Below are 15,403 nucleotides of genomic sequence, written 5' to 3'. Positions count from 1 at the left end.
TGGATTCGGTCTGAAACTCGGTTTCGGAAAATCTCAGGGCGCCAACCTGCACTCGCAAATTTGCTTCTGCATCGACCACGGCAAAAAGACTGGGGATATGGCGTGGTCATGCGCATTTATACCCTGGCGTCCTGGCGTCAGTTTAATCGCCATGACCGGCGTCAGCCTCTTTGGTATTCGGGCCGACCGAGGACAGCGCTATACCCAAGTGTAAGGACTGCAGCAATGTGAGATGAAGAACATCTGATCATTTTGTCTTTATATTGTGGCATCATTCTTGGTGAGGGCAAGATGCTACTCAAGGTCAGGGTCATACCAGCCTGGGCTACATGGTCAGAGAGCTCCTCTATGTCTCTTTTCATGTAGTCCAGGGAGGTACGTCTCAGGTCATTCACACCAGCATGGACAATGATGGAGTCATACTTGTACTTGCTTTGGAGTGACCTGAGTGCTTGCATTATGTGGCGGATCCTGGCACCCGACAGGCAGCTTACAGTGACCTTCTCCTTGTTCAGTCTGGTGAGCGGGACGTCAGTGTGCCGGACAATAGACTCTCCTATAATAAGTGTATTTGGTGCGTTGTTTGGCCTTAAGGGCTGTGACTGTGAGGCACACTGATTTTGTGAGATATGTGATTTGTGGGTATTGTTGAGGGGTGGCTGTTGCTTGGATATCTGCTTAGGAGGTCTTTGCTGTTTAGGCAAATTTTTTTTAGAGCCCCCCGAGTATGTTTTTGTGTTTATGTGTTGGGTATGCAGATGCAATAGGTCTGTGTGAGACTGGATTTGTGGTGTGGGTGGTTACTTTTTCCTCCTGACTGACTGTGCCAGTCTTGGGTTGAGAGAGCTCTGCCTCCAGTTTGGCTGTGTAACTGCATCTCTCACATGTATTAGAGTTTGTTGGAAGGAGGAGAGGGTTGTCTGTGTACATAAGGCAATTGTAACATTGCTCAAAATATTCACCAGCTGGACTGGAAAGTAACCTTGAAACTGACCCTTGGACATACCAGATTAGTATAGGGAACTGTTTTTTTACTGATCAGATTAGGGAAGGGAACTGATTTTTCACTTGATCAGGTAGGACCAATCGGGAGCCTAATACTTATGAGGAGTCAAGGAGGGTGTAGTGCTTTAGTTAGTTAGTGTTTCCTTATAAGAGCTGAGCAAGTGCAGGGCTTTAGAAAGAGAATAGAATGACTACTTGAGAGTTTGAACAGTTCTAAGGGAAAAAGTGAATAGCAGACTTTGTGGAGCCTGGAATAGTTTAAACCTGTTTAGGCGACGCTGCTCAGTGCGCAAAACCACACAAAGACAGAGTTGTAGGGTTTAAAGAGAGCGAGATCAAGGAGTTTAGAATTGACCCAAAATGGCCAATAAAACTACAGCTTCTAAGTAGTAACCACTCCTCCAGGGACAGGCAGGCTGTTCAGTGTTAACCACTCCCACTGGTGAACACAGAGACTTCCCTTTAGCCCAAGCAAGCACTGGCCTTCTAGAAACTTCCAAACAGTTCAGAACAACAAATCTGTAACTGAACTTTCTTAACTTTCAGAAAGTGGGAAAAAAACAAGATTTTTTTTTTTCTTTTTGTTGTAGTTTAAAGGTAGCAGAGATACACAAGCAGCAAAATAATCACAACAGTGCAATAAATGACCCCACACGAGTGCTAGGCCAAAAATCAGGTAAAATGCAGTTTTTAGAGAAAAAAACGATTTTAAATTAAGTGCAACACAGGAAATGTAGTAAACAGGCTCTAGATGTGTTCCAAGTACTGTTACTTTTACAGATATAAACTTTAGCAAGCCGGAAAATACCAAAAAGTAGGCGGCAAAGCAGTAAAAACTTAACAAAAATCAGAAGAAAATACTTAAAATCACAAAAGTGGCTCCTTTTCTTCTCTCAGCGTTTTCTCCCCTTGGTAGGTGCTTCAGAAACAACTAGCAAGCCTGAAAAGACGCCAAAACCATGAGGCAGCCGGGTTTTAAGAGAGAGGGATCAAGGAGTTTAGAATTGACCCAAAATGGCCAATAAAACTACAGCTTCTAGGTAGTAACCACTCCTCCAGGGACAGGCAGGCTGTTCAGTGTTAACCACTCCCACTGGTGAACACAGAGACTTCCCTTTAGCCCAAGCAAGCACTGGCCTTCTAGAAACTTCCAAACAGTTCAGAACAGCAAATCTGTAACTGAACTATCAGGAGCCTTCCATGCGCACTGCATGATGAGCTGGACAAGCTCATCGGCCGACAGGGTACCCCAGGAGGTAGGGGGCTCCTGGTCAACCTCATATAGAAACCGGAGGGCGATTCTGGCCTTTCTAGAAAAGGACTATATTGGCTACCAACAAATGGATTCAAGGAAGGAGAGTACTTGGTCCTTGCTAATTCGCGAGGTGCAGAGCCCGGAACCAAGGATGTCTGCACTGAAGAGATTGATGTCGAAGTATTCTGCGCCGATGATGTCAGCGCCATAGAAGTGGAAGGTGTCTGCACCATAAAAGCAAGTGTCTGCACCGATCGGTAAGGTGCTGTCGAGGAAGGTGTCTGCACCAAACAGCATGTCGGTGCCGAAAGTGTCTGCAACATGGAGGACAGTAACGTCATACTCTGGGCCGAAGGAGATTGCACCAAAGGTGCCAAAGGAGACTGTTCCTGTATGGATGGTCCCGGTAAGGGCAACGGAACTGTTGGAGCTGTAAGTGTCTGCACCGGGAACTCCAGTGCCGGTGTCGATAAGGAGGACATGGCTGGAGCAAAAATCAACCGGGGCAGTGCCGAGCCTGGAGCTGAAAGGGTCACAGGTGGCAGCGCTGAAGTAGTAGTCATTTTCACTTTCTTATGAGTTGACTCCCTACGATCTCCAGAGGGAGATGAAGTAAGCGACCTTGATGAGGAAGAGGAAGAATGCCTCTTATGGGGTTTAGCAGGACGGGGTGAGCCCTCCGACCCAGAGATATGAGAAGACCTTTCAGGATTAACTTGTTCTTTCTCTCGTTAAGAGTCCTGGTCGAAAATTTCTACAAATCCCACACGGGGGATTCAAAGTAAGGTGGGACACACACAAACAATAGACAGACAAGTCATGGCCATCAGAAAGCGGTAACTTACAGCCGCAATCCTTACACTGCTTAAAGCCAACACCATTTTTCTTATCCGACATAATGATGTGGAGAAAAACAACAGTATCAAGAAGAAGAAAGGCTACCCAAAAGGGTAAGACGAGAGAAGGAAGAAGGATTACCAACGATGGTAATGAAGAATTACCTCAAAGGTAAGAAAAGGGTAATAAAGGGAAATAGACTAAAGGGAAAGAGTCTTAAGGATACAATAGGGTAGGAGAATACAAGAAACTTTGAAAAGTTTTAAAGTAGAAACGATATATAAACTTTCAAAAAATTATACACTTCGCTGAAAAGAGTGGTTTGATACGGCTGTAAAGCAATGCAGCAAACGAGATCTGAGGTAACAGGGAGCACAGCATTTTGGGTAGGACCTTGGCTCGAGAGGTTTTGGCTGACGCGAGCTTGACATATGGCCTGCTTGGTTCTGGGGACGGAACCGACAACCCATCAGTAAGGAATGAACTAAGATTAACAACATCAGATTAAATGTTTCTCTGAAGTGGCCTAGCTCTGCTTGTTTTCTAAACAAATCTCAGAAATGGTCTGATGCCTGGAGACAGAAATGTGGAGGTAAGCACTCTTATCTAAAATAGGATCTAAAAATTTCTCCCTTTCCCCCATTTTAATGAAGATAGTGTGCCATTTTACTGCATTTGCCCAGTAGGTAATTACCAAACATAACAAATCGGTTTTAAAGGGACTTCTCCCAGACCTAGTGGGAGACTCATCACAATCCGTACCTTCTGCTTCTGGAGCCTCCCCCATCTGCTAAAAAGTCCTCAGACAGACAAAGAGGAGAAGGATAGTGACAAGTCCAGGGAAAAGGGTAAAGAGGCTAGAAGTGCTCCCCCAACCATTCCTTCTCTTCAGTAGCTTCTTTGGCTCTGACTTCAAAACCACTGGATCCAACTTCATCATATCCTATTGTCATAGAATCCCAAACTCCACCTCTGCTGGAGCCAAGATTTTCTCCAGAGTCAGTCTCCCCTAGACTGTGCTCCCCTTCTTACAAGAAAGACTAATCTTCCAGACTTCCAGACCTCCTTCAGCTTCTTCCTCCACCAGATCAGTCTGATCTGCCAGAAACTTGACAGAAGCAGATGTGGATAGGATGATGAGGAAGTTGATCAGGGTCCAAATTCAGCTGGCGGTCCTCCCCAGCTCAGTCTCCTGTTGGACCTGTGAGCTTCTGTCTACCGCCCCCTTCCTGTGGTCACTCCAACCTCGATCTTTGGGGTTTCTGGAGTCAAGCTTCACCCAAGGATTGCCCTGGTCTGATCTGAAGACTTGTTCTTCTTACACTCTGGTGACATCTCTGATTTGTCCAGTTCGGAGTGCCTCAGATCTGGGTTGAAGCATCTGTGTTGGATCCAAGGGTAGAGGACCGAGTCCAAAGCTGTTGGATCCTTCCCTTCCTCATTGAACTTGTAGGTAGCTCTGCTCCAGCATCTGCTTTGGAGTAGAACCAGGTTGGATACAGAGTCCCATCTTGGATGTCTCATGTCCTACTTTGGCAGCTTTGCATTTCCCTCTTGGCTTATGCTTCCAGGGTGATTGAGAGAGCACTCTCCAGTTCTGGTAAGCAGACTTCCCTTATGTTCTTGGCTCCACCCATCAACTGGCGAAAAGCCTTTCGTTCTGAACCTGCTCTTTCTATCCCATTGGGACAGCTGGTTCCGAGGCGTCTCAAGATGGTCAACATTCAGGGCTCCAGTCAGTCTTCGGAGTCCTCTCAGGCACATGCCACTGCAGAGGTTCCTCTGAAACATACTTGCAAGAGGAGGAACACCGACTCCCCACAGAGGTCACACAACAAAGACACTATTTTTGAGGAAGGGGAAGTGTCCCCATATCACCACTTGATGACATCTCATTCAGTGAAATACTCAACTTTTGAGACAAGTGGTTCGTTTTCTGAAGACCCCTTCCAAGAAAAGTCAGTGTTGCTCAAGGCCTTCAGATCTGGTCCCGCTACTACTTGGGCGGTCCCTCTCATGGATGAGATGGTTGACTTAAAAGGAGCTGGCTGAAGAGAGTTCCTCTGTCAATCGTCCTAACAGGGAGTCTAGGGCATTGGACAGGTTTGGGAAGTGGGTTCACACTTCAGCTACTTTCACTTGAGGGAGCTGAATTACTTGGAGCATGCGACAAGATTTCAGAGAGAATTGACCAGGGAACATTCCAAATCTGCCGAGGACAAAAAGACATTGGACTTGAAGTGGCCTCCCTTCAGTTCCTTCCCAGTGCGTGTGTCTGCCTAAATTTCAAATGCTACTGAAGGTGCATTGAGAGCCACTGGTACAAACATAAAGTAGACACTTGTCCGCCTGTGTGGAGCACTTAGACATCCTTTATGAATGCCCCTTTTGATAGATCAACCCTTTTCCCAGACAGGAGAAAGGGAGAAAAATGGCCAATGGCGCAAAAGTAGAAAATTTTTGTAATAGGCAAGTGGAAAGCTAGTTTAAGATAAGAATTTTTTTGATATAGCTCCATTCAACGTAAATAGCCTGAACAAATGGGACCATGTGTGTTCTCTACAATAAGCAAAGAAGATCTGAGGTAATGCTGTGGATAGGACGGGATTATGAGTAAAGGGTGGTGCCTGAGCTTTGGATCCTAAAGTCTAGCGTGGCCAAAGTCAGATCCAAGGCTGGATTTGCAGACCCAACTGTAGAAGAACATATGGAAGAGACATCCGATCACCAAACTTTCCAATCATAACATTTTAGCTCAGCTCAGCAGTGACCCAGACAATGAGTCTGCAGCTGAAAATATGGGCGAGACTGGTTGACTCCAAGCTCAGGGCAAGAGTGGTGGTGTTAATAGTAGTACCTCCCATACATACGGAGGGGGGCCTGGGCATGCATAGTACACAGCTTGTTAAAATGAAAGCAAAAAGTGTGCACAAACACAGTACCAGGTGGTCTAACTTGCAATGGAATAGTAGTACAAATACAGAAAAACCTGGCACTTTTTGTACCCCACCCCACCGTCCCCCCAAAAAAAAAAGAAGACTAACCACTGTAGAAAGTGATTCCTGCATGCTGGGCGGGGGTACTTGGGACTGACTACACTTTAATGTTCAGTGTTCTGCTGGATGCTTCCCAAAAGGCATACAGAATGCACAACCAAACAGACTGCTACACTTGTTGTGCTGGGTGACCTGCTAGACTAAAATGGGGGGCTTTTACTTTAAGCACTGTAGACCTGAATGGGACAAGGCAATCCAAACAACTAGCACTGTAGACATGAATCATTATCAGTGTTTTAGGTCTAGACAAATTAAAGGGCTGTCAGCAGGTGTGAATACGTTAAACATGAGAAGAATGCCTTTCAAACAGCACTGCACTATGTTAGACAACAACCTTAACAATAATGTTTCTACAATACAGCAGTATTCATGGCTGAACCACAGGACCAATGAAAATGTGAAAAAGGTGGGACTGTATGCTAGAAGGAATAACTGTCAAGGTGTACACTCTAAAATGTTATCCACAAAGAAAGAAGTTCAAACTAATGATGATAATGACATGTTGGATAATACTTGTAACACTTATGGGCATCAAGGAACATCTCTCCAAATGTTCTAACAGACAGATAAATTCAAGGCAAAGGCTAAGGCTCTACCCATGTAAAAATACAAGGTCCACAATTAAATGGCAGGAAAAGCTCTATTTTATCTCACACCAAAGTAAGTTAAAGTATCTTAAAACTCAAAAAATAAATGACCAAGACCCTAATAAAAATAAAGGAAAAATTAAATGACAGTTTAGGGGCTCAAACAGAATTATGTCTAATGAAACAGTACAGCTCCATATGGACATTTGTTTTCCTAACACCAACCAACGCTACTAAAAATGAGAACTACAATGTTCGAATCGGCCCAAAAACAAGACCTTTACTGAACATTTACTGGTACACAAATTCCTCCTTACAAATGGGATGCATTTCATTCTCTCACTAAAGGTAAAAGCAGCTTGATTCACCACTTATGCTAATAAATCCATTAAGTGCTACCCCCACCACTAACTAAAAGCGCATCTACATTACTCTTGCATTCTGGTACAGCCAAGGGTCGCTACACACATCGAGAATACAGATTTCTAATCTTCATGAAGTTTGTATCAGTGTAACATAAGACAGGTAAGGGCAAAGAAAACCACTATACTGCTGTACAATTCCTCAGACTTCATATTCACTGCCTGCTAAATGATATGGACCCTGAAGGAATGGAATCAGAGAAGCTCAAAACTAATCCCTTATATTTCATTATTGTGTGTTATTCCGCTTTTGCTACTTTGTGGGATCTGTGTAATATCAGATGGGCATAACTTGCCTGTATTCATGGCATTTCAGAACACCAGGATGAGTTAGATCTACTACAATAGTAGTTTACAGTTTCTTGATCTGCCATGTATACTGTTCCACCTTGGTAAAACAGCTGCGACTTTGCACACTACTAATCAATCCTGCTACCCGATGGCTTGTCTTGCAACATGGCTTTATACTCAAGTTCTACACCTCCTATAGACTACAACAGAAACAGCTTAAAATAGTACAGCTGTACACTCTCAGTAGTCCAAATATGGTCTTGCTGCTTTTTGCCGTTACCCGTTTCCTCACTTATTACATCATATAAATGTCTCTTTTTTTCTTATTTACACGGTTAATGAATATTTTGCTTAACTTTTTGTATTGTACATTACTTTATCATGTAATTTTCTTGTATAGTTGTTTTGTGGAGCTTTTCTCCCGGGGCCTCCGCTGACAAAGGGCTACAGCCCAATAGGACTATCCCAGTCAACAAATGTAAAATAAATAAATAAAATAAATAAGCAGAGAGAAAAGAAGGCTTTTTTGTTCTTTTTATTGGTAAAGTCTTTTTTCTGCTACAACCAACTACAACACGAATCGTAACATGCGGATAAACAGCTTCTGAGCATTCATCCTTTACTAATAACTAATACAATGGCTTCACTAAGCAAACAATCTTCCGATTTCTGAAATGAAAGAATGTATGTGTCACAGCAGGCTTTCCCTTAACTAGTGACCCCATCTTACAACAAAGTTGGTTATCCCCTTACCGGAAATACTAATCACAGGTCTTTTTTTTTCTTTATATACCAAAAGGTCCAGTGCATCAAAACCTCAAAAGTACACCACAATGCAATACCAATAACAAAACAGAACATTTTTCCATTTGTTAGTAAGCCTGATGCCTCCTTTAACCTCTTTCCTCCAATTTCACCTTTACAAATAGACAGATGCAGAGGCTGGAGACATTATTCCCCCTACTAACTGGATTAACAGTAAATACATAAGGTTTTAAAAATTGCCATTATTAGCACAGTAACTGCAATTTGACACCTTGTACATACATAGTTATGCAAATCATTTAAGAGCAACCTGACTCCTGATATGTTCACAATTTGCAGATTTTGTTGCCCATGTAGACAAATATCTGCACACAAATGTTTTTTTTCTACAAGAATTCTTACCGTTCAGCTATTGCTTTTGCAATAAGTGCCTTCTTTCGCTTATTCTTCTCTTCCATCAACCGTTGTTCCAGCTGCAACTGCTCCAGCCGAGATCTCTCCTTTCTATTGAGAAAATAGGAATCGGTTAAACTGTGAAGAGTAAACACTACTACAGATTTCAGAACCCAACAAATCAGCAACAATTCCTTACAGTTTGGGAAAGCTAGTAACACTGCTAGTTGAGGACATAAAATGCATGTCACGGTTTTCCTTAAACAAGCAAAATTCTATACTTTATTATCAGCGACAGCGGTTAGCGCTGTCGCCTCACAGCAAGAGGTTCTCCGGATCGATCCTTGGCTGTGGTGCCTTCTGTGCGGAGTCTGCATGTCCTCCCTGTGGTCGCGTGGGTTTTCTCCAGGTGCTCCAGTTTCCTCCCACATCCCAAAGACATGCTGTAGGTGGATTGGACACACTAAATTGGCCCTAGGTGTGAGTGTGTGCATGTGTGTGCCTTCTGTGGAAGGTTGGGCGCTGGGCTGGCAACTCGACACTGTAAAACTCCACTGCCAATCATTAGCGGACAGGTGATCCGCTGTGGCGACCCCTAACTGGGAAACGCCGAAAGAAGAAGAACATTATCAGTGATTACCCAACTAAAGTATTAATTTACTTTTAGGAGCTGCCATTTTTACATGCTACAACCATGAAAGATGAAAAAATAAGGATGTGAATAATGGCCTCCTAATGGCCTTGCATCAGGATATCCTAATGGCCTTGCATCAGGATATCCTAATGACCTTGCATCAGGATATCCTGTTTTTCAGTTAAGTATACTGCTGTGTACTGTGCCATATTCTAACAGAAGCATGACTTAAAAACTGAGCACAAATGTAAAAAAAAAGTCCTGTCCCCCCAAAAAAATATGCATTTAAAAAAGGAAAGCCCTAATTATTTTTTTCTAAATTCCTGAAATAACCATGCATAAAAGGGGAAGAAGTACTGGAACCTTCATATAAAGCAACCAGCACAATTTCATTTCTTGGCTAAGTCTACAGTGCAAATGCAAGCCTTAAAACAGTTTGTCACATATTTAAAATGCAGTAACAGGACTACTGAAACAGAAGAACAGGAATATTGAACAGTTTAGGGCAGTGATCAGAACAGCAAATGGATTATGTAAATCATCTAGTTAGTGTGGCAGGATACTAATCTGACGTCATCTAGTCAGTGTGTCATGATACTAAACTGACGTCATTGTGTCATGATACTAATCTGACGTCATCTAGTCAGTGTGTCATGATACTAATCTGACATTGTCATCTAGTCAGTGTGTCATGATACTAATCTGACATCATCTAGTCAGTGTGTCATGATACTAATCTGACGTCATCTAGTCAGTGTGTCATGATACTAATCTGACGTCATTGTGTCATGATACTAATCTGACATTGTCATCTAGTCAGTGTGTCATGATACTAATCTGACGTTGTGTAAAGCATTTGGATTATGGCTGATGGTGAATCAGAAGATTGCACAAAGATCACTGCATATGATTCATGAAGATGCAGTACCCCTGGGGATTATTACTAAAGTGTGGGATATCCTCTTCCACAAAAAATAAAAGACTCGGCAATCCTGCAAAATTGTTACTTCAGACAATCTGCCTCAAAGAATTTAGAGCTGCAAAGACAAACCTACAAACCCAGTGCAATGTCAAATCAGGATTCTTCTTCCAAACACACAAGTGTTTGTTACACAAAAAAGCTACTATGGATGCCTCAGGGCCTGAGTGCTTATGGCTCACCATAATCCATCCTGCATACTTAGTCCTCTGAACACACAGTACAACTACCAGTCTGTTAGTTCTTGGTCAAATTTCATGGGAAAGGATGAAATTGCTGGCAAGATGATTTATGGAGGAAAGGTATCCCGCTGAAATAAGAGAGTGTAAGGCCTGTCTGCTGATGTGCTTTCAGCTTTGCCAAACTGTCTGCAGAGACCTTTGGGACAGTTCCACTCCAGTTTAAAAATGATGCCAGACCAACACAGCAGGGAACTACTCAAATAAAAGGCATAAAAGCTATCTGACCGAGTTCTTGGACAGACACCAAGATGTTGTAAACCCTTGAAAGATGAACTGACAACTGAAAATGTATTCCCTAGTAAACTGAACAGTTATTTATTTCAAAAGTACTGGCTGGGAAAGAATACCAAATCCAGATTTTTCCAGCTGGAAGGAAAAGGGAGATTAGAACTAAAAGCAATAATAAATGGAACCTAAACCCCAACAAAACAAAACTGCTTAACAAAATTACTAGTCCAATTTATAACAGTGCACGCCATTTAAAATGGCACACAGTTTCAAAATACAGTGTGGTAAAACAAGAGAAACAATGCAAAATGTGCACACTAATAGAAATATTTTAGTTAGTAAATCTTTAATGTGACTAGTGATGCAGAGAGCAGGAAGAGTGAAGCAGTGGCAATGTTGCACTTTCTTAGTTAAGATCACAAATTTTCTTACTGAGGTACGAAGAGTGGGCAGCAAGTTCCATAATAAAACATGGACAGAAACTCAAACATTTACAATGCATCTGTATCCAAAAGACATCTTTCCAATTAATACTACCCTTCACACCTACTGCACAAAGTAACAGTATTTTTTTCTTAACACAAGACTTTTTTCATTCACCCAAAGACCACTAGGGCGTATTCACAATCCAGGATCCCATTTCAATTTTCGGCAACAATTTTACAACCTGCAAACCAGAGTAAGAATAAGGAGATCATCCTTGGGTAAAAGTTTTGGACACCAACAAGAACGAAGTAGTCTTCAATAACCACAATAAATTACAAAGGAGGATTTTCATTCAAGAAAATGACCAAAAATGCTACCACATCAAATTAGAGAGTCCTGGGCTCGATTCAAATGCAGAGCACATCAACACTGTGATTTAGTAATTGTCCTTACATGGTGCAGTACGGTCCTCCAACACAAACACGTGTAGCATCATGAAGCGCTGATCTTGTGACTGTGGTGAATGCTAATGAAGCATTCCGGGGGGGGGGGGGGTAATAATTAGTCATATGCTCTCTCCCTGGAATTGCCTCCAGGAAAGCACCTGCATAGCTTAGCGAGCAATTTTTAGAAATCAATCAGCTGTGTAGATCAGCATGAATGTTACCACACATCACATCAGCACACTGAACATAGTCAAAAGGGCATCTTCAAACACCTACCACTATTGTGGTGGGGAGGACCAGTATGCCACCAGGAAAGAATTAAAGTGTCATAAAGGCTGTACAGGATCTGGAGATGCACCAGAGCAGCAGGGAATACTCAAGTACAGTAATAGTACCAACAGCAGTATGAGGATTGGGGGGGGTAGTGCAATGCACTAGCCACCAAGGCATTATAGATAAATGCTGTAATGACACTTAAAACAGTATGAGGGTGAGCAGACATGGCACGGTCTGGTTTGTGTGTGGGGGGGTGAGGGGGAGAGTCAATGTCTACACTAGCAGTGCTTTACAACTACAACATACAGATCAGCAATTATCTGCACGTTGTGGTAATAAACGCGATTCAGAGACATGCAAATTGGCCAATCAAGAGGTGTTACTTCATCACAGCCAACATATTTCCAAATCGCAAATGGGCACTTTTTAGTACAAGATGGCTCATGCTGGACACTTTAAAATCAACTCACAGGAATGCATCTAGAGGTTTAGCAGTGTAAAAAATAAAATCAGCAAAATAAGGTGAACACTTTTACAAAGTACACAACACACCAACAATTTTAACAATACACTGGAAATATCTGCAGCCAACAATTTGGATAGCCTAGTTTATTTTTCGCTCCACACACCTTAATTACACTAAATATATGGCTGGAAAACCATAATATGGCTTCTAACAAATGTAGATCAGTACAACACAAGGGAAATGTAATACTAATGTTATTAAGACTGATACAGTGCTGTATGTGACAATCTTTAAAACAAAGGCTGCGACATCATATGAAGTATAACTTGACATGATATGGACCTACTGCAAATTTATCAGATGCAAAAATGCATATATGTTTTTTAAGCTCTGTGACAAGCTGGGTTTAGTTTGATCTCATTGCATATTTTCTGTAGATTTCCTTTAAAAGGTAAACTTCTTTCAGCTGCACTCTTCCCTTTCACAAATAAATACAACTGAGCATGACTTACATTCAGTCTGACTGGTTGCTTACACAGGCAATACAACAGGGTACTTGAACTCCATCTGAAATATTCATACTGCAGCGCCGATACAAATTCACGTCTAGCACATCTCTCATCTGTCCAGAATTCTGCAGAATGTCCTGATTTTCGCCTTATATTTTTGGTCCGTCCATTGTAAAATGTATGGTTTTCTGCAAATCACTGAGGATTCCAGACACAAACTGTGACAAATGTTTAAGTTTCAGACTTTATCTTTCAGAAAATGGATGTTAATGTGAAACTGGTTATTGTAACAAGCGAGTTCATAAAAGCAATTATTAAAATTTGTTCCTGTTTTTAGGCCTTCGTTAGTACCCCCCAATTATTTTTTGCCATGTCCCCGATTCCTCCCCTGGGTGGTTGAGAGATATGTCTAGCACTTACGGATGTCAAAATATCTTTACTTATGGACTACAAGGAAATAGTACTAAAGAAAGTACAGTTTTGTACCTACCATAAATGTAGATGTCCGATAGGTATGCATCTGCAGTCCTTACATATGGGTTGTCCTGCCTCAGGCAGCCCTTGATTCCAAAGTCTGGGTCCTGATGTCGCCCTTTTCCCCCTGGGGTATAAAGGCGTTAGCAGACGCCATCTTTTCTTGCCCCAGATGCCAGGTGCCCTCTAATGAAAGCTAAATTTGGAGAGATGCAAAAAATTTCCAAACATGCACAGTAATATAAAACAAATACACCATAATAGATAACCCCAGCTAGCTAGAAAGAGGGATAAATACCCAAGGAATACCACAGAGGGGTAGGAGGGAGGGAAAGCCTGACTGCAGATGCATACCTATCAGACATCTACATTTATGGTAGGTACAAAACTGTACTATGTCCTTCAAGGATGCATCTGCAGTCCTTACATATGGGTAGAATACCATAGCCAAGCTGGGGGTGGTAGGACCTAAGAAAAGGATGGTGTAGCTAAAATGCCCTGCAGGACTGCAGTAGCAAAGCCTGCTCTGGATCTGGAATATAAAGGTGAGTTGTAATGCTTGGAAAATGTATGCACGGAGCTCCATGTAGCAGCTTCTAAAATGTCCTTTGTAGCCACCCCTCTTAAGAAGGCTGTGGAGGTGGCTGTGGCTCTGGTGGAATGAGGTCTAATGTTAGCTGGCACAGTTTTGCCATGAAAAGAGTAACAGAATCAAATGCAATTCCCTATCCATTTTGAAATTGTCTGTTTGGAAATTGCTTTTCCTTGTACACCAGCAGCATATGCTACAAAGAGCTGGTCAGTTTTCCTGTAAGTCTTAGTTCTGTCCAAGTAGTAGCGCAACTGTCTGTGAATGTCCAGGGTGTGCAGAAGTTTCCCTCCTTTATTTTGTGGATTTGGAAAGAAGGTAGGCAGGTGAATAGCTTGGTTCAGTGAGACCCTGGATACCACCTTTGGCATGAATGAAGGATTGGTTCTCAATGAGACGCTGTCCTGATGAAAAGTAAGAAATGGTTGTACTGCCATGAGGGCCTGTAACTCAGATACTCTTCTTGCTGAGGTTATGGCCAGAAGGAAGGCAGTCTTCCAAGACAGGAGCTGTAGTTCTGCAGATGCTGCTGGTTCAAAGGGAGGTAGAGTTAATTTTTCCAACATGAAGTTAAGGTCCCATGTAGGCACTGGTGGTTTCCTTGGAGGGTTGATGTTTTTTATCCCTCTTAGAAACTGCTTTAGCAGCGGATGAGGAAATACAGGTGGATCAGTGTTGTACTCTGCTGAAATTGCTGAAGCATGAATTTTTATGGAAGAGTAAGAGAGGCCATTATGGAGCATTTCTGCCAAGTATTCCAGGATATGTGGAATGCTCATTACTGTCGGATCTTGGCCCTTTGTGGAGTTCCAAGTGCGAAATCTCTTCCATTTTGCTGACTATGCCTTCCTTGTGGAAGGGCGCCGAGCTTCCTTGATGATATCCTTTACCCTTTTGGATAGTTTATCCAGGCGAGGAGTCAAGGCATTTTCCAGGCTGTCAGCTGCAATGTTTTTAGGCTGCAGTGCAGAGTTTTGTAATTGTGCTGTGTCAGAAGAAGTGGCCATTGTGGTAGAGGCCACAGTTTCGTGCGTGACAAGCTCCTTAACAGTGGGTACCAGTGTTGTCTTGGCCAGTCCGGAGCTATCAGAATCACTTTTGGCTGTTCTGTCCTGATCTTCAGTAAGACCTTGGTCATTAACGGAAGAGGTGGAAATGCATATACTGTTACAGTATTCCAGCTGAAAGAGAGAGCGTCCACTTTCCATGCTTGTGGGTGGTATATCCTTGTGCAGAATTTCTTCAGCTGATGGTTGTGGTGGGAGGCAAAAAGATCTATGTCCGGCCTTCCCCATGATTGTGTTATTTGAAGAAAGGTGTCTGGGTGCAACATCCATTCGTGTGGATCCATGATGTTTCTGCTTAGGCCGTCTGCCAGAACATTGTATTTTCCTGGTACAAACTGGGACTGCAGCTCTATATTGAGTTTTAGGGAAAGTTCCCAAAGATTCATTGCCAGCCTGCAAAGAGGATAACTGCAAAGAGGATAAGAATGGGTACCTCATTGCTTGTTTAAGTACCAC

The 15,403-nt window shown here is 42.6% G+C and overlaps 1 protein-coding gene across 1 annotated transcript in view; it reads right to left on the bottom strand.

Annotated features, from left to right (window-relative positions):
- Nucleotides 1-15,403, bottom strand: part of GORAB (golgin, RAB6 interacting) — a 193,373-nt gene that overhangs the window by 102,036 nt on the left and 75,934 nt on the right. Inside the window, exon 3 of the mRNA XM_044085272.1 lies at nucleotides 8,621-8,722. Within this exon, the coding sequence (XP_043941207.1) occupies nucleotides 8,621-8,722 (102 nt within the window). The remainder of the gene's footprint in view (nucleotides 1-8,620; nucleotides 8,723-15,403) is intronic.

Source organism: Protopterus annectens, chromosome 10.part0 (assembly GCF_019279795.1).
Source record: "Protopterus annectens isolate FY-2018-M chromosome 10.part0, PAN1.0, whole genome shotgun sequence".
NCBI classification, from domain to species: domain Eukaryota; kingdom Metazoa; phylum Chordata; order Ceratodontiformes; family Protopteridae; genus Protopterus; species Protopterus annectens.
This window is presented reverse-complemented; position numbering and strand designations above follow the sequence as displayed.